Consider the following 18,773-nt stretch of genomic DNA (forward strand, 5'->3'; position numbering starts at 1 on the left):
ACATCTTAAGTTACAGAGACAAATAACAATTACATTGCCCTCAGTGTCTCCCAGACTGACACATGAAGATACTGTGAACAGGGAAATCTTGTACCTGAGCCTGTCACACAACTAGTATGGGACCTCTATACTAGTTCCATCAGCCATACCCTTTCTTCTGGCTTTCCATTCTCCTCTTAACAAAGCCAGTCCCAGCCTGAGTCTGATACCCGATTCTGCAGGAAGTCCTCAGGAGAGCTTTAGGTAATGTAAATCAGAGCTTCTGTCTTCAGGACCAGTCAGCACAGCAGAATGAACTATGGGCCCTCATTTAAACACTAAGTTGCAGTGGCCAACCTGTGGACCCACCATGTCTGGGTAAAGAAAGCAATGCTGCCTGAGCAGGAGATCTGGACAGTGATCAGTTCTTTCAGAGACAGGAAGACTGGTTCTTCATCCCTGATCAAGTTGTAACTCTGGATGCCAGCAGGTCTATGTACTGCAGAGAGTTGAAGAATTCAGCAGGGGTCATTTGGAGACCACCATTTGGATAATGGTGGCCCTTCTTTCTTTTGGAGTCATGATAATATTCTCCATTATGCTTTTATAGGGCTTTTTATAGGAGCCATGATGGCTCCTTCAGGACTGGACTCTGACAAAAATTTTGCTAGTTCTGATATATCTGGAAATATATAGGTTTACAAAAAAAAATACTATCTGCTTTCTTTAACAAGCTATACCTGCCTATGAATACAAATAACAAGTGGTCCTCGTAGATGGTATATATATATATTTCTTGAAATTGAATAGAGCCTTCCAATCCTGTAAAAGGGCCAACTCTACCAATTGACAAGAAAGAGGGTTATGTGCCTACTCGAAAGAAGGGTGTTGTTACTGTGCTAACAAGTCAGGAATGGTTCCAAGCATGGTGGCAATGCTAAAGGAAAGTGTAGACAACAGAAGAGAAGCCCTAGAGCGCCAGGTATTTTGGAATGGCTGATGGATTTTACAACTTGTCTAATGTCTATAACAGAGCCCTTCTTTCTGCTTGTGCTAGGGTTGTGACTCGGGCCATGCTTTCTGAGCTGTTTACCGATTTATCAGCTCCTGAATAGAAGCTGAGGAGCTACAAATGGCTTTGGCCTCAGAGCCTGTTCAGTGATAAACCAGGAGGGCGCTTGGTGTTCAGTTCCCTACGGCACATGACTTTCAATTGAGCTTTATAAAAGATGTTTAACAGGCAGGAATGGTGTAGAAGAAACTCTAAGTAATTGGTGCATTTACAAATGATGAATTTACCAATAGATTTGCATAGGAGACATTAAATCACACAATGGAGAATTTAGCTAAGGGAGAGCTGCCTGGTGCTCAGGGAGGTCAGAAGAGGGAGTCGGCTCCCCTGGAAAGGAAAGTCTAATAGAATCATGTTAGAAAATTCCATTGTGATATCTAATATCTAGTATGTTAATTTAAATGAAAAATGTCAAGGTGCTTTTGAGCCACTTATTTTTATAAGTAACTCCAACAAAGTCACAGGTCCACTGAGCTAGACTTGAGTGGAATTGTTTATTGATCCATCACTGTTGCCTTACATGGGGTGAATAAAAGTCATACAAGTCTCCCAAGCCTACTGCCATTCTCTATTGTCACTATTACTACTACTACTACTACTACTACTACTACTACTACTACTACTACTACTACTACATTATTGCTGTGTTGGGGACGCTACACCATGCACCCTTCTTGTTGCTCTCCCTACCCAAGACTGCCATTTTTATTCTGTCCTTATTCAGAGTCCAGGCACTTGAGTGACAGAGGAAGCAAAGCTTGATGCACTGACTGAGGTGAGAGGTTGTTTCTCCACACACATACACCCCGAACAAACAACCAGTCTTTAACTTGGTATTTTTTGGTAATTTCTTATACATATACATTGTATTTAGATCATACTCATACTTATATCCTTCCTGCCAACCCTTCCCGAACTCTCATTTTCCTTTCAATTTTATCTCCTCCTGTCCTTTTTATAACCCACTGACAGTTGAAGTTGACTAGATGATTGGGCATGGCCCTGGAATATCAGTGCTGGGGTGGGACTGAATACAGGAGGATAGTTAGGCATCCCTGCATGCCAGCCTAGCTGAAAAAGAGCTGTTCTACATTCAGCCAGAGGAGACTTTGGTTCAAAGTGGTAGAGGAGGACACGTGACTTCTCCTGGTCTCACATAGATGTTCATGGGCGTGTGCACCTGCACACATGCAGGTACATCACCCTTCACATGCACAAACAGAAACCATAGTGAGTCTCATTCACATTTCAAAAACTTTATCAGCATTCTCCTTGAAATCAGGAAGAAGAATAAAGAGAAACTCACAGATGGGAGAAAACGCTTACACATCATGAGTTCTGTAAAGACCCATATACTCAGGCTAGGACATTGCTTAGCTGGTAAAGTATCTGCCACGTGAGCATAAGGAGACAAGTCCAGTCCTTAGCTCTCATGAGAAAAGCCAGGCATGCTAGTGCATGCTTATAATCCAAGACCTGGGAAGGCAGAGACAGGAGGAATCCTGGGGCAGTCTGACCATTCAGCCTAGTGTATGTAACAAGCTCCAGGTTCATACAAGATGCTGGGTCTTCATTAAGTTTCCTGTTGCTGTGATAAACTACTCAAACAAAAACATTTTAGGGAGACAGCGTCTATTTAGCTTGCAATTTCATGTTGCAGTCCATTATTGTAGGAACTTGAAACAACTGGTCATAGGCATATCTGTACTTCTGTGCTCACATACAGATCAGAATCTTCTTACTTCAAAAAACATACCCTCATGGACATGCCCCATAGAACTGCCTCTTAATTGACTGGAGATCCTGTTAGCTGACAACCAAACATAACCATCACATATACAATGGAATATTATCCCTATTAATTAATTTATTGACTCACTTTACATCCTGATGGCAGCCCCTTCCTCCCAACATCCCCTTCACACATTCCCTCCCCCTATACTCCCTCTCCTTCTCCTCTGAGAAGGGAGAGACCCTCCTGGATACCAACCATCTCTGGCATATCATGTCACCGTGGGACTGGGCTTATCCTCTCCCTTTCTGGCCAGGTATGGTAGCCCAGTTAGGAGAACAGGATCCACAAGCAGGAGACAGAGTCAGGGACCCCCAGCCACCCCCCCCCACTGCCATGTTCTAGTTGTTAGGGAATCTGCATGAAGACCAAACTGCATATCTGCTACGTATTTGCGCGCGTGCGTGTGTGTGTGTGTGTGTGTGTGTGTGTGTGTGTGTGTGTGGTGGTGGTAGTGGACTAGATCCAGTCCACAATGGAATATTATTTAGGGGTGAATAAGAAAAAAAGTATGTTAGACTCCTCACTGTGGGCCTTAGAGATATTATGCCAAGCAAAACAAGCTAGCTGTGGAAAGAAATGTGTTACAGAATTTTGTTTGCAGGAAGACCCTGAAGTGGGCACTTTAACAGAGACATGAAAGGAAATGGAGATTTCCAGGGGGCTGTATGATATCTTGCTTAATGGGTACAGGCTTAATTTTGTTCTGATGAGGCTATAGAAACAGATAGGGCAGGGACCCCCATGGAACAGTTCCCAGAATGTCCTTGCTAGGGGCCAGGAATCACAGAAGGGAATTCTGTGTCCTGGTTCCTTCCTGTCATTCATCCTTGTCTGGAGGCTGTGAGGACACAACTGAGACTCAGAAGTGCCTAACACCTCATGGGTGGGCCACCTGGACTGACTAGCTCACCCTCTCCTTAGGCCTGGCTCCAGCTTCTGTCATATGTTCTTTAAAATGCCCCTTACCTAGCAGTTCAACAGTACCCTATTTCCGGGGATTCCCTCCTATTACACAGTAGTCCCATCCACACTGTCTGTTAAGCTCCAATTTGTGACTCAAATCCACATTTTAAAAGGCCTTAAATGGTGGCACTCCAAGAGACCGAGACAGGAGGATTACTGGGATGTGCTGGCCAGTCATTCCTAGCAAAATTGGCCAGTATCAACAAGGTAAAAATGAAAAATACAAGATAGATAGACAGACAGAAAGGCAGACAGACAGACACACACACAGACACACACATGGAGAGTGAGGGCAGAGAGGGAGGGAGGGAGAGAGAGAGAGAGAGAGAGACAGAGAGAGAGAGAGAGAGAGAGAGAGAGAGAGAACAAATCAGGAAACAGCTGCAGTTAAGATCTTTCTGTTCACAGAGGAAGGAACTGACACACATAGACCGTAGGTTAAGTTCAGTCACCCTGCAGGGTCATTTTGCCAACAGGTGTTACAGATAGATGACATATCATTTTTCAGTGCAGGACATAGCAGACTTCTTGCAGATCCAGTATTTCTTAATTGTACATGGGGCATCGTTCCAGCCATCGCCTCTGAATTCAGCACAGTCTTCTTCCCATTCATTGTTGGGCTCTCCCTTGTTCCAATATTTCATGAAACTGCAAAACAAATTGTGGTGGTTTGAATTATAATGGCTCACATAGGTTCATATATTTGAATGCTTGGTCTCAGTAGGTGCAACTGTTTGGGAAGGATTAGGAGGTGTGGAATTATTGAAGGAGATGTATTATGTGGCATGGGCTTTGCAGTTTTAAAAGGTCACACCATTCCTAGCTAGCTCTCTGTCTTGTGCTTGTGGATTAAGATGTAAACTCTTAGCTACTTCTCCAGCACTATGCCTGCTTTCCTGCTGCCATGTTTCCTGCCATGGTGGTCATGAACCATAAGCGCCAGTTAAATGCAATTTGCTACACTGACTGTTCAGTGAGCATCAGATTGTTTCTGCCTTCACAGTGCTGAGAATACAAGCACATGCCAAAACACTTGGCTTTCTTATGTGGGTTCAGGGGATGGAATCAGGTCTTCATGCTTGCACCATATGAGGGTTAGTTTTCACTGTCAACACAACTTAGAGTCACCTGGAAAAACAGTCTTAGGGATTGTCTACATTGGGTTGGCCTGTGGGTGTGTCTGTGGAGGATTTTCTTAGTTATGTTAAGAGATGTGGGAAAACCCACAGTAAGCATCATCACTGCCTAGGCAAGGGGCCCTGAGTTGAGTAAGAGTGGAGAAATCCAGCATGTAAGTGAGCACAGAGGCACCCATTTCTCTCTGCTCTGTTGACTGTGGATGTGATGTCACTACCTCAAGTTCCTGGTGCCTCAACTTTCCCAAGATCCCAGTTTGTAACCTGGATTTATGAAAAGTGAACTAAACACTGTTCTCCCATAAATTGCTTTCAACCAGGGTATTTTATGATAGCAACAGAAATGAAACTAGAACACAATCACGACAAGCTATTTACCAACTCAGCCATTACCCACCCCGTCAGCCACGTGTCTATCATTGAAATGGCATGTTTTCACATCTGCCCTGCATGTATGACAGTGGACATGATCTGTTCTGGGGTCGATGATGTACCCAAGTCCTTTGACCTTGACCCATGATCCTTGTGGTCTTCTATGACTGAGGGAGGTCATCTTACTGAGAGTATCTTCTTCAAATATAACCAACCAACACAGATTCCACAGACTTAACCGCCTTCATTCCCAAGATTTTGTACTTTTAGCCACTATATACTTACCCAGTGCCAAGAACCAGTGTCAGGAATAGCATCCACACCCCAGAACCCCAAGGATATGCCATACTGGCTATTCCTAAGCCTGGAATACAGCTATAGTCTAAGAGTTCAACCCCCCACCTCAGCCCCACCCCACAGCTTTTGACAAGGCCAGGTGCTTCCTTCTGTGATGTCTATGACATGATGTCTGTTCCTGCATTTGGGATCTGTGAGTATAACAAGTAACATTTCTGATGGCAACAAGAAATTTTACTACCAGGGATGGTTTATAGCAATTGTCAACTTGATAGAATCTAGAATCATCTAGGAGATATGCCTGTACTTCTGTAAGAGAGTTTCTAGATTGGGTTATAGAGGTAGGAAGATCCAGCCTCCCTTAATGTTGACAACACTTTTCCATGGACTGGGGTCTAAGTTTATAAAAAGGATAAAGTAGTGATCTGGAAAGATTGCTTAATAGATAAAGTGCTTGCTACACAGGCATGAGGATCTGTGTTTGGATTCCCACACCCATCTAGCAGCTGTGTGCTTATAACCCCAGCATTATAGGGTGGGGTACAGAGATAAAAGGGTCCTTGAGCTTTCGGGTCAGTCAAGATAGCTTTCCTATCTCAGTAGCAAACTCCAGGTTCCATGAGAAACTCTGTCTCAAACTGTAAGGTAGTATATGAGTTGCAAAAATAATAGAGGTTGGCTTCTACACCTATTCTCACACATGTGCACATATACCAACTCCATACATGTACACATGCACTCACCCACATACATGTGCACATGTGCCCACCCCATACATGTACACATGAACTCACCCCCATACATGTACACATGCACTCACCCCACACATATTCACATGCACTCACCCCACACATATTCACATGCACCCACCCTCACACATGTACACATGCACCTACCCCATACATGTACACATGCACTCACCCACAGACATGTACACATGCACCCACCCTCACACGTGTACACATGCACTCACCCTCACACATATACACATGCACCCACTCTCACACATGTAAACATGCACTCACCCCATACATGTACACATGCACTCACCCACATACATGTTCACATGTGACCACCCCACACATGTACACATGAACTCACCCCATATACATGCACTCACCCCCACACATGTACACATGCGCCCACCCTCACACATGTACACATGCACCCACCCCCATACATGTACACATGCACTCACCCCACACATATTCACATGCACCCACCCTCACACATGTACACATGCACCTACCCCATACATGTACACATGCACTCACCCACAGACATGTACACATGCACCCACCTTCATATGTGTACACATGCACTCACCCTCACACATATACACATGCACCCACTCTCACACATGTACACATGCACTCACCCCATACATGTACACATGCACTCACCCACATACATGTTCACATGTGACTACCCCACACATGTACACATGAACTTACCCCATATACATGCACTCACCCCCACACATGTACACATGCGCCCACCCTCACACATGTACACATGCACCCACCCTCATACATGTACACATGCACCCATCCTCACACATGTACACATGCACCCACCCCATACATGTGCAATGTACTCACCCCATACTTATGCAATGCACTCATCTCACATATGTGCACATATACCCACCCCTACATATGCATACACCCCCCATGTATACAAACACAATAGATAAAGTAGGCTGGGTCTGTTTCATTCTGCTTGTTTGTTTTTAAAGCATTCATTTCTCTTCCTCTGCTTCCTGAGTATGGATGCAGTATAACTAGTTTCCTCAAGCTCTTTCCAGTATGCCTTTGTCATCATGGATTGTGCCCTCAAACTGTGTGCCAAATTAATCATTCCTTACATTGATTTTACCAGAGATTTAGTTACAGCAACAAGAATATCACATAGATTTTCTGTTAATATACTACATTTATATGACTCCTGTAGGCTGCAAGTCCCTCCTCCATCTTTGACTGTGGATTTCTATGCACTTGGCATCTATCTTATCAGCATATGGTTACGAAGAGCTCCTTTCTCCATGAGTAAATGCCTTTTATGCATAGAGGGCTAGGGTACAGAGACACATCTAAAGAACTCTGGCCAGCATTTGCTAATGCCACCTACTGCAGTTTGAGTGTGATATGTCTTCCATAGGCTCAGTGTTTGAACATCGGGTTCCTAGCTGGCACTATTTGAGAAGGCTGTGGAACCTATGGGCACTGGAGGAAGCTGACCACTGGGATGGTCCTTAAGCTTTATAGCCTAGCCTACTTGTTTACTCTCTGCTTCCTGACTGCTGTTGCCATGTGACCCACTACCTCAGCTCCTGCAGCTGTGCCATCCCCACCATGAAGAATTATGTCCCCTGGATATGTGAACCAGGTAAATAATTTCTTCCTTAAGTTATCTTTATCACAGTAGCAGAAGTAAGTAACACACCAACCAGTGTCACAGGCTGCTCCCCTTCCCCTGGATGTACCTGAACAGCAGATGTGAGCCATCCACCCAGTGCCATCTGCCTTCATGCTTCAGGTCTGACAGGCCCATCCAGGCATAGCCTTTCTCTTTAGAAGTCTGCTGCAGGAAGCTCTGGAGGGGCAGAGAAGCAGTCAGGTGGAGGCTACATACCTTGTATTCCATCCTCCTCTAACTCTTAGCAGGAAGTTCTGCTTGCAGTCTGATATTCAGCTTTCCAGGGTACCATGAGGTCTCATGGCTTCCACATCTGTATCCTGTTTGCTCTGAACCTCCTCTCATGACACATGGTAATATTGCCCATCTGTCTGCCTTTTGAGGAAGGCTGAGCATGGCCAGATGGATTAATTCACCACTGGGTACAAATGCTGAAGCCACATTGTACCAGTTCTTCATTTTTGAACACACACTGGACCTCCTTTGAGCTCTGCATTGAGGGATGTCCCATTGGATGGCAACATTTACATGAGGGGAATTGGCAAATTCTAGATATTGGACTTTTTAAAAAGCCCAATGAAGAAAGTCATTCAGTGCTTTCCAGTGTGCCAACAGAAGCCATTTACATTTTGTATGTTATCTAAGGCACCAACTCATATTCAGATGCTGTATAACGGTGGTGGCAGCGGCGGTGCTGCTGCTGCTGGTAGTGGTGGTAATAAAACACTGTGCTTGGGATCTTTTTATTTCTAATCTTCTTCTCTCCCCTTTTCATGTGGAGTAAGAAGTACTCATCCACAACCCAACTAGCAAACTGTGTCTCCTCAGATGCCTGTGGCCAGGTACATGTACCAGAACAGTTTAGATCCCTCCACGTGTACCTGTTCATCATCACTTTTGATAACCACTAGTTGGGCATCCAATTTTCTGCAGGCATTGACAGAGTCATTCCAGTTCTGTTGGAACTTGGAGAAGAAGTAACAGTTTCCTTGGAAGACTGTCCAGTCCCAGGGGCAAGGGCGGCACAGGCGGTCTGTTGGGGGAGGTGGGTCAGGGTGGCCATGTACTTTAGATGCTCATATTTCTGTGCCTGCCCAGCCCTCAACCCTAGCAATAGTTTCTGAGACATAGCATCCCAGGAAGTCATTCCTTTCTCTCCTCCCTGAGAGGGTACCTCATACCATGAGAACCCAGAAGTCTTGGCCCACCTCCTCAAGTCTGGAAGAAGTATGAACTTCGAATTCAAAACAGACCTTTGCAGTTTGGCTAACCGAATGTCAATCACGTGCACAGTTCTCTATGAATACCAACTTCTGGTGGCTCAACCAACAAGTCAATTAATTAATTAGTTAATTAATTGATTTGTGTGTGTGTGTGTAGTTATGCCCATGCCATAGCATATATATGGAGGTCAAATAATAACTTGAGAGAGTGGGTTCTTTCCTTCCATCTTGGAAGTTACAAGAAGCTAACTTAGATCTTAAGGCTTGATGGCAAGTGGTTGTAACTGCTGAGCCATCCAGCCACCCCCACATTGTTACCTTTACATAAAATTATCAAATCAAATGAGGAAAAAGTGGAGGCTCAGAGCTGGGTAGCAGCTGAAGCCAACCCATGTAACATGGAGATGCTCTGCTGAGTCCCTGGGGGCTCTTGCCGTGAGTCACTCACTTATTTGAGACTTCAGCTGGGTCATCTCCTTGTATACTTTCTCCTTCTTTGCCTGTTCTTGTCCGTGGGAGTAGGCAACATTAGAGACTGTAACAAGAAAAGCAATCTGTAATTATTAAGCATTTTTTTCTATTCCATGGCCTGAACTTGTCCACCAGGGGCATTAAAGAACAAAACAAATATCATGTTTAATACCTCTTTTTAAAAACTGTAGGCGGGTGTGCATGCGCATGTATGTTTGTGGCTGTGGACAAAGTGTCACATACTGGAGGAGTCAGGGGATTGACTCTTGCGCGCGCTCGACTGGCCAGGAAGAACGACGCTGCAACAGGATCCTTCTGCACACGTTTATTGGGAGAGCTTGATTGCAGAGGCGAAAAGACTTTTTGCCCAGAGCTGGTGCTGCTTTTATAGGCCTAGGAGAGGCGTGTCTCATACCCTGATTGGTTATGCACTAAGCCTCATTTGCATGTCTCACATCCGATTGGCTACTCTCTTAGTACCTTACAGAACCTCATTATCATGCCTGGGCCAGGCAGTGTTTTTGCAAAAAACTTTCCTGCATATGTACACATTGGTTGTTTATCCAATCTTATGCGTGGTGGCTAGCAGTAGTCAGTGCCACTCAGCAACAGCACATGTGGCTTCCCACATCTCCCCCTGTTTGTTTTAATAAAATGAGGCTGGACTAGGCCTGTGCAATTATGCCCATCCGCCGTGGCTCCTGTTTTAGGTCGTTCCTCTAATGTCACAGCCTTACCCGTCATAGGGTAACCCTATCGCCACCGGGCCCCATGTCTTAGGTTGGACTGTGCACGAGGAAAGTTGCCCGTCTCTGGATACCGCAGTGCTGTGTGACAATAACTGCTAAATGACCTAGGGCGAACTCTGCAAAAGAGGCCAGCCAAAAACTGAATTAGTGGTGAAATCATGATCACTCTATCGCTTGCAATGAGAAAACCTCAGTGATGTGCAAGGGCTGATCAATGATCGTTGAGTCTCTCTCATCTCAGTGCCGTGGAGTGCAAGAGTAGAGAACTCAGATGCCAACTAATTCTTGAGCATGGATAACCAAATTTCAGGGGAGGAGCCGTTTTCAATAGCTAAAAGTGCCTGAGTTATAATCACCTTGTCACGTTTTTGTTGGGTTCTGAATTTGCATCCAACCAGAGCATGAACGCCAGTCCACAGCATATGGCAGCACCAAACAAAATCACTCCCACCCATTCCTTAAAGTAAGAAAAAGCAGAGGTAAACCAAGAGGTAAAGTCTCCGAGGGTCACTGGTTCCACTCTGGTCCCATTAAGGTTCAGGATCTGCATCTGCAGTCTCGCCTGCAACCTCTCCAGCTCCTGCGACCAGTTCCCCTTCAGGTAATTCGATAGGTCTGTACTTTTAATAAAAGAATTATTAATATACTTATTGGGAGTAATGCACACATGCGATGTGGATGCCACACAACTCATTTGTATGACATCCATCATCCGTTCCATATTATGTTGTAAAATATCCACTCTCTGATTCACTAACATTAACCCTGAGGCGATATGAGAATCCACCTTTTGCAGGGTAAGCAATGCTTCAGAGGATTTTTCTGCTATCTGACTTATGGTGTCAGCAGTATTAACTTGATGGGCCATAGCAGTTCCTGCGGTAACTGCTGATGCCGCGGACATCACAATGGCTGTAATAATGGCAGCTGTGATTCCAAAACCTCTCTTTTGCCGAATAAGACTCGTTATTGGGAACTTCTCTGGATCTGCCTCAACAGGCACAGGGACAAAGATTGGTAGATGAACCACTAAGGCTAAGAATTTGGTTCCATTCCAGCATTGCGTCAAAAAACAAGTGACATTTGTACAATCTAACCATTCTGTATTATTTTGAAATTCAGCCAATATAAAGAAAAATGGAGGATTGACACAAACTTCTACTGGAGAAGTAGTCATATTTCTGATAATTCTATTAGTTGTCACATTATCTAAATGAGTAGAGGTATTGGAAAGAGTGGCAGAAACATTCAATATCTCATGAAAGGTTCCAGTCAGCAATGCAAAGGCTGACAGACTGGTACTAGCACCTGCCTCATTGCTTAAAATCCATTGGTAATATGGCCAAATATTTTCTTTCCCTCTAGCATCTCCTTTATCGTTCATTATAGCAAAATCTAGTGGGGGTGACAAAACAAAACCCTTTGCTATTTCTTTCCGAGGAAAAATTTTTGATTGACAAGGTGAAAAAACTATAGGAAATGCGAGGTCCGGATGACACCAAGGCATGCTGCGTATAGCAGTAGCATTGCCAACAGGCCATCGTGATCTTTTGGGAATGGTCACCTTTCCCTTTATCATAATAGTGGTGATGTTTATAGGTGAAGTTATATTATTTTCAACATCACCTGAGCCTGATTGCGCTCCTTGAGCAACCTGCATTAAAGCATTAAACAACACTCCAGAGCTCACCTTATTTTGGCTAATGGGATCTGCCCAATTAGAGATAATCTTTTTCTTTAAAAATATACAGGGTGTAAAAGGTTACTATTATACACCCGTGGCTCTTGAGGAGTTTGTCGTGCACAAGGCGCATCCAAAAAACATTCCGTTGCAAAAAATAAAGGCAAGGTAGAAGAATTGGAATGTACCGGTAAAGGTACTGGCCATGATCTTACTATGGCCCACAAAGGTATACTTATCCCGGTCTCAATCATCAGGAGCAGGAGAATCATCTTGGGGTTCATCTTGCTCTTTCACGGTCCTTGTCAGTCGTGTCGGGACCCAAAGTGGATTTTCTTCACCCTGTGGAAAAACACAAATAGCTCCCCGGGATCTGATTAAGATAGGATCCGGGCCATACCATTTATTATCAAGGACATTTTTCCATTTGACCATTTCATTGGGTGATTGAGGCCATTGTCCGTGCCTTTCAGCTGGTGATCTTCCAGCATTATCCAATTTTAAAAAATTAAGAGTAAATATTGTAAGGGATAGAGCCATCTTTGGCGTCATAGCCTCTATTCCCCCTTTCTGTTTTTGCAAATATTGTTTCAGAGTGCGATGGGCTCTCTCAATTATGCCTTGGCCTTGTGGATTATAGGGCAATCCAGTAATATGTTTTACTTGCATTTGTTTGCAAAATTGGCTAAATTTAGAAGAAGTATATGCAGGACCATTATCTGTCTTTAACACTAGGGGCTTGCCCCATGCAGCCCAAGCCTCTAAGCAGTGAGATATGACATGAACTGCTTTTTCCCCTGTCATGGGAGAGGCATGTAGGACACCAGAACTGGTATCGATGGATACATGTACATATTGTACTTTCCCAAAAGATGGGATATGCGTTACGTCCATTTGCCAAACATCTAGGGGTCGCAATCCGCGAGGATTAACACCACGGAAGGTGCATTAACAAATTCTACACATTTACCACACTGTAAGACAATATTTCGGGCTTCTTTTCGTGTGAGCTTAAACTTTTGTCGTAATGTAGAAGCAGGGACATGATAAAGTTGATGAAAATTTTTTGCACTTTCTATAGAACTTTGTAATAGAAAAACCATGTCTCTGGTGGCTGAGTCAGCAATGGCATTTCCCTTAACCATAGGTCCAGGTAATGATGTATGTGCTCTAATATGTTGAATATAAAAGGGATGCTCACGCATCAAAATACAATTTTGTATTTTCATCAAAATTTCAGATACAGGACTGGACTGTTTAAAATTTCCGGCAGTCTCTAATGCTAGAACCGCATTAACTACATAAACAGAATCAGAGACAATATTTATGGGCATAGGAAATCTTTTAAAGACTTCTAAAACCACCAAACATTCTACCAATTGAGGGGCTCCTGGTGTAAATTGCAACCTTACAGCCTTTTCATTGATTACATAACTTCCAACTCCTGTTTTGGATCCATCTGTATAAATATCAATGGCTCCCTTTATAGGGGTATTAGCCGTTACCTTTGGGAATATTACTGGATGTAATAACATAAAATGTAATAATGGATGTTTAGGATAATGATTATCAATTAAACCAGAATAACTGCATCTAAGAATGGCCCATTAATCTATAGTAGCACACAATATTTGCATTTGTGCGACAGTATAAGGGACAATTATGCTATCAGGCATTTTTCCAAAGTGAGTGATTGAAGTTTTTATCCCTTTGTGGGCCATATTTGCTACCATGGTGGGATAATGCTCTATAGTTTTATTAGGGGATATATGTGGATGTATCCATACTAAAGGACCATTTTGCCATAACACAGCAGTTGGCAGATTGATGGTGCGTAATATGCATAGGCACAAAGGTTCTTGCTCATTTATACGAGTTAACTGTGCTGTTTGGATCGCCTTTTCCACTTTCCTAAGAACATCAGAAGCCTCAGGTGTTAATTGTCTCAATGAGGTAATATGTGAGTCTCCTTCTAGAATTTGAAATAAAGGTTTTAACTCCGAAGTAGGGGTCCTTAAATAAGGTCTAATCCAATTTATATCTCCTAATAATTTTTGAAAATCATTTAGTGTCTTTAGATGATCTTTTCTAATACTAATCTTTTGTGGGGTGACACATCGTAAAGTAATAGTGGCTCCTAGAAAATGACTAACATTAGACTGCTGCACCTTTTCTGGTGCAATACTCAAACCATTATTTTTTAAAGTTTCATTAAGCAAGCCATAAGCTTGCTGTATACTTTCTTCTTCAGGTCCACAAATTACAATGTCGTCCATATAGTGACAAATTTTTAAGGAGGGGAAACCATCCCTAACCGGTTGTAAAGCTTTTCCTACATATAACTGACATATGGTAGGGCTATTTGCCATTCCTTGGGGTAAAACCCGCCATTGGTACCTTTTATCAGGTTCCATATGATTAATAGAAGGCAAGGTGAATGCAAATCTAGGTTTATCTTTCTTATTTAATGGAATTGAAAAGAAACAATCCTTAATATCTACTACTATAATTCTCCAATCCTTAGGTAGAGCTGAGAATAGGGGGAGTCCTTTTTGTACAGGACCCATAACTTTCATTTGTGCATTAATGGCTCTTAGGTCATGTAACAATCTCCATTTACCTGACTTTTTCTTTACAACAAAAATGGGGGTATTCCAGGGTTATTGAGTGGGTTCCACATGTCCCAGGTCTAATTGTTCTTGTACTAATTCTTTAGCTGCTTTTAACTTCTCAGAGGGTAAAGGCCATTGAGGCACCTACACCATGTCCTCCGTATGCTACGGGATGGGCACAGGCTCTTCAGTGGCCCCTAGAAAAAGACCCAGCCCTTTCTTGTCTGCCTTTACAGTGGCTTTAACTGGTGAAATTCTACCTTGCAAAATTTTTCCAAGACCTAGTCCAGGTATATATCCCATTCCTTTCATCATTTCCTTGCTTTTCTGAGAGTAATCATTAGTCAATATAAAGTTCATAGCTGATAACACATCTCTCCCCCACAAGTTTACAGGCAAAGGGAGTACATATGGTTGAAAAAGCCCTGTCCTTCCTTCTTTATCTTTCCATTGTAAGGATTTTGCACCTATAGTTGGGGTAGCCTCATATCCTAATCCTTGTAAGCTATGTGACGATTGATTAACAGGCCAAGAAGCAGGCCACCACTTACTAGATATAATGCTTTTATCTGCTCCTGTATCCATTATACCTTGAAAGGGTTTTCCTTCTATTTGTAAAGATATGTACTTTATTTTCAAACATACTCTTTCTACCCTTTGTACACTGCTTTTGCATATTACCTGTTTTCTTATGTTGTTTAGAATAACTCCAACCTTGGGTTTCCAATTTTAAGCTAACTTTCTGTTACAATCAAAAGGCTGCCTGCCCCTTTAAAAGCTCCATTTGCAATCAGCCTTCAGCAGGGCTTTTTCAGCTGTACTTGACTCCCAGCCACTGTGCAGCTAACTTGTCAATTTTTGCTGTGCAGACTGAGACTGCTTTTTTATTTTTCAACATGAAACACAGAACAACAATCATTCAATCATCCAAGCAAAAACAAACACGAGTTGACAGACATATAGACAATTTGGTGCACCAAAAAACAGAAAATAAAACACAGATATCCTATTTGAAGCTAAGAATATTTCCATAGGAGCCAGAGAGGAAGCAGGACGTCTCCCGTTTTCCGTCTGTCCCTAGGAGGGCTCTGAAATAGCTTATTTTCATTTTTTTTCCTTCTTCTAGGAATTCTGCACAGTGGCTGCTTCTAATAGTTACTCCTCTTTCCCTGAGAGCTATCTTTAAGCCTTTGATGAAGGCTGCCTCTTTAGTCAAAGTCCTCGAGAGGAGGGTAAATTGACTTAATTTTTTGTTCTTCATTTTTTATATTATCCTTTATATCTTTATATTATCCTTTGTATCTTTATATTTTATATTATCCTTTGTATCTTTATATTTTAGCTTCCTTTCTTTTTCTCTTTTTATATTTCTTAAGTTACTTATTTTTCTGCGCGCGTCTTCTTTTTTCTTTCTCTCTGTTTCTGATATGCCTTCCTGGTACTCCTACAAAGTCGCTGCCCTTCCTTAACAGCTGGTCCCACACAAACCCAGCAACAACTACCAGACCCACTGCGTAAGAAAGCATACCTCTCAGAGACTTACCTTAATTTCTTTATACTTACCGGTACCACCGTTCCTCAGCTGAAGAGTTCTGAATCCACGCAGTTGAATCCTTCTCAGCAGTCTGTTTTGCAGGAACCTTTATTAACACCGCTCCCCAGCTGAAGAGTTCTGAATCCACGCCGGATCCTTCTCAGCAGTCTGTTTTACGGGAACCTTTATTAACCGCTCCTTCCCCGCGATGCAGTTCTGAATCCTCCCTGTAGTAGGGGGTCTTTGCTCGTGCCTGAAGATGTTTCTTGTCCCGGGTTTTCGGCACCACTTCTTGCGCGCGCTCGACTGGCCAGGAAGAACGACGCTGCAACAGGATCCTTCTGCACACGTTTATTGGGAGAGCTTGATTGCAGAGGCGAAAAGACTTTTTGCCCAGAGCTGGTGCTGCTTTTATAGGCCTAGGAGAGGCGTGTCTCATACCCTGATTGGTTATGCACTAAGCCTCATTTGCATGTCTCACATCCGATTGGCTACTCTCTTAGTACCTTACAGAACCTCATTATCATGCCTGGGCCAGGCAGTGTTTTTGCAAAAAACTTTCCTGCATATGTACACATTGGTTGTTTATCCAATCTTATGCGTGGTGGCTAGCAGTAGTCAGTGCCACTCAGCAACAGCACATGTGGCTTCCCACAATTGACAGCTTTGGGTGTCAGCCCTCACCTTTCACTTTGCTTGATATAGGGTTTCTTGTCCACCATTGTATATGCCAGATTAGCTTGCCTGCAAGCTTCCAGGATTCTATTGTCTCTGCTTTCTATCTCATCATAGCTAGGGTTACAGAAACATGCCTTCCATTTCCTGCTTCACATATGTTCTGGGATCCAAACTCAGGTCTTCATGTTTCTTTGAGAAATGATTATCCAGTGAGTCATCTATCTAGATGCTGGTTCAACCTCTTGAGGATGAATAAATCTGATATTCAGAGAAGACTGAATGGCCAAGGTAAGAACTAGGACCCTCCTCTACACCAGACATGGGAAGGGCCCTCTGAATTTTCTAAAAGTTCCTAACATTTAGCCTTCCTCTCTCATGGGCCTTGGAACCTAGCTGAAGGGTCTTACCAGGGAACCCCCAACCCTCAGACCTGCCTGACCTTTGACAAGGATAGCCAGCAGGAGAATAGTAGAGAGTGTGAGGCAGAACAGTTGCAGCACAAAGGGGCCGAGACCATGGCACAGATACCCTGAAGAAGAGAAGGTGGAAGTTTATCACAGCACTGTCCCTGACCAGCTATGATCCACAGACAGCAGCATTAGCTCCCACCTCCTTGGCATCTGTTTTTGCCTGTATTCCAACCTTCACTCCTCTAGGACTCAAGATTCTTTTCTGACTTAACAATCTCATAGTTTTATAGTCCAGTCTTTATTATTATTATTATTATTATTATTATTATTATTATTAGGACCCAAGATTCCAAAACCTCAGTGGCTATGTCTCTCAAACTCTAGTACTTACTATCTCTGAGGAACAACTCAGCATGTCCTCCTTCAGGACCCAGGACCTGACCACTCTAGGTTTTTAGCCTTAATCACCCCAGGATCCAGGAGTCTAGAGCCTCATACCTTTCCAGGATCAAGGAAAATGAACGTCTCCAGAACATAGTTCAGTCCTTCCAGACTCAACCACCCTAGGACTTAAGAGCCAAGCTTTTCATCCTTGAACATTTCAGGTCCATTTTAACTTTTGTCTCCCTATGACCCAGGAGTTCAATCTCCTAGATGTGGCCATCCAAGGAACCAGGAATCTAAACTCTCGGCTCCTACTTTCAGAATATCAAGAATATAAACACATAATCTCTGCTTAGTAGAGACAAGTAGTCTAAAACTTTAACATCTACTTCTATGGGACCCAGGAGTCTAGCTCTCAGGCTACATAGCCTCAAGATCCAAGATCCAAGAGCCTGTTGTCAGTTTCCACCTCCATTGGACTGTGAAGTAGTTTTCAGTCTCCAACTCCACAGCACCCCTAGTGTTCTCTTCCCTAAGACTTTAGTTCAGTCCTCAGCCTCCATCCTCCAGAGGAACCTCTTCCCTCACTCTTCTAGATCCAGACTTTTATTTTCCCCCCTCCACAGGACAGAGACAGCTGAGGAAACCAGTCCTCTCCCACTCCTTTTACCTGCAGTTTTCTTAAGGACATAGGGTGATTGAAATCTGAAGCCTTTGAAGGAGTATCTGGTGCCACTGGGTATCAGGTGTTCCTCATCTGAATGGACAGAATGTCAACCAGATCCTTGGCAAACTGAGAAACAAGCTGGCCCCACTGAAACCCCTCTCCACATCTCTAGAATCCAAGCCCAGCCTTACCCAGGGAGCCCAGTTGCTGTACTCTGCCTTCTGCGGAGTCATTCATCTTTCACGGCTGTCCCACTGTGTCAGAGACTGCTGGGGACAATGGCATCTATTTACCATCCACTATTGCTCCCTCCTTGAATCTATTCTGAGTCA

At 43.4% G+C, this 18,773-nt stretch overlaps 1 protein-coding gene across 6 annotated transcripts; it reads right to left on the minus strand.

The window, feature by feature from the left end:
• Nucleotides 1-4,107: 4,107 nt before the first annotated feature.
• Nucleotides 4,108-18,773, minus strand: Cd209c (CD209c antigen). 6 transcript variants are annotated; one of them, XM_017312589.1, is made up of 7 exons: nt 18,633-18,758; nt 18,445-18,531; nt 17,420-17,509; nt 9,704-9,790; nt 8,914-9,065; nt 8,100-8,209; nt 4,248-4,457 (listed from the first exon to the last, which is right to left on the minus strand). In XM_017312589.1, the coding sequence occupies exons 1-7, from the start codon at nt 18,676-18,678 to the stop codon at nt 4,307-4,309; spliced, it is 723 nt and encodes a 240-aa protein (XP_017168078.1). In that variant the 5' UTR covers nt 18,679-18,758; the 3' UTR covers nt 4,248-4,306. The 6 variants fall into 6 exon arrangements, 5 of the variants coding, with proteins under 5 accessions (XP_017168078.1, XP_017168079.1, XP_006508768.1 ...); XR_003947240.1 differs by lacking the exon at nt 8,914-9,065 and having other exon boundaries at nt 4,108-4,457; nt 18,633-18,773; XM_017312590.1 differs by lacking the exon at nt 18,445-18,531.

Source organism: Mus musculus, chromosome 8, assembly GCF_000001635.26.
Source record: "Mus musculus strain C57BL/6J chromosome 8, GRCm38.p6 C57BL/6J".
In the NCBI taxonomy this organism is placed as follows: Eukaryota; Metazoa; Chordata; class Mammalia; order Rodentia; family Muridae; genus Mus; species Mus musculus.

Coding starts and splice junctions, on each gene's coding strand:
- Cd209c (XM_017312589.1), bottom strand. CDS start 18,678: ATGAATGACTCCGCAGAAGGCAGAGTACAGCAACTGGGCTCCCTGG. Junction 9,791..17,419: donor GCTGGCTATCCTTGTCAAAG/GTCAGGCAGGTC, acceptor TTCTTGTTACAG/TCTCTAATGTTGCCTACTCC. Junction 8,210..8,913: donor TCAAAAGTGATGATGAACAG/GTACACGTGGAG, acceptor CTGCCCCTCCAG/AGCTTCCTGCAGCAGACTTC.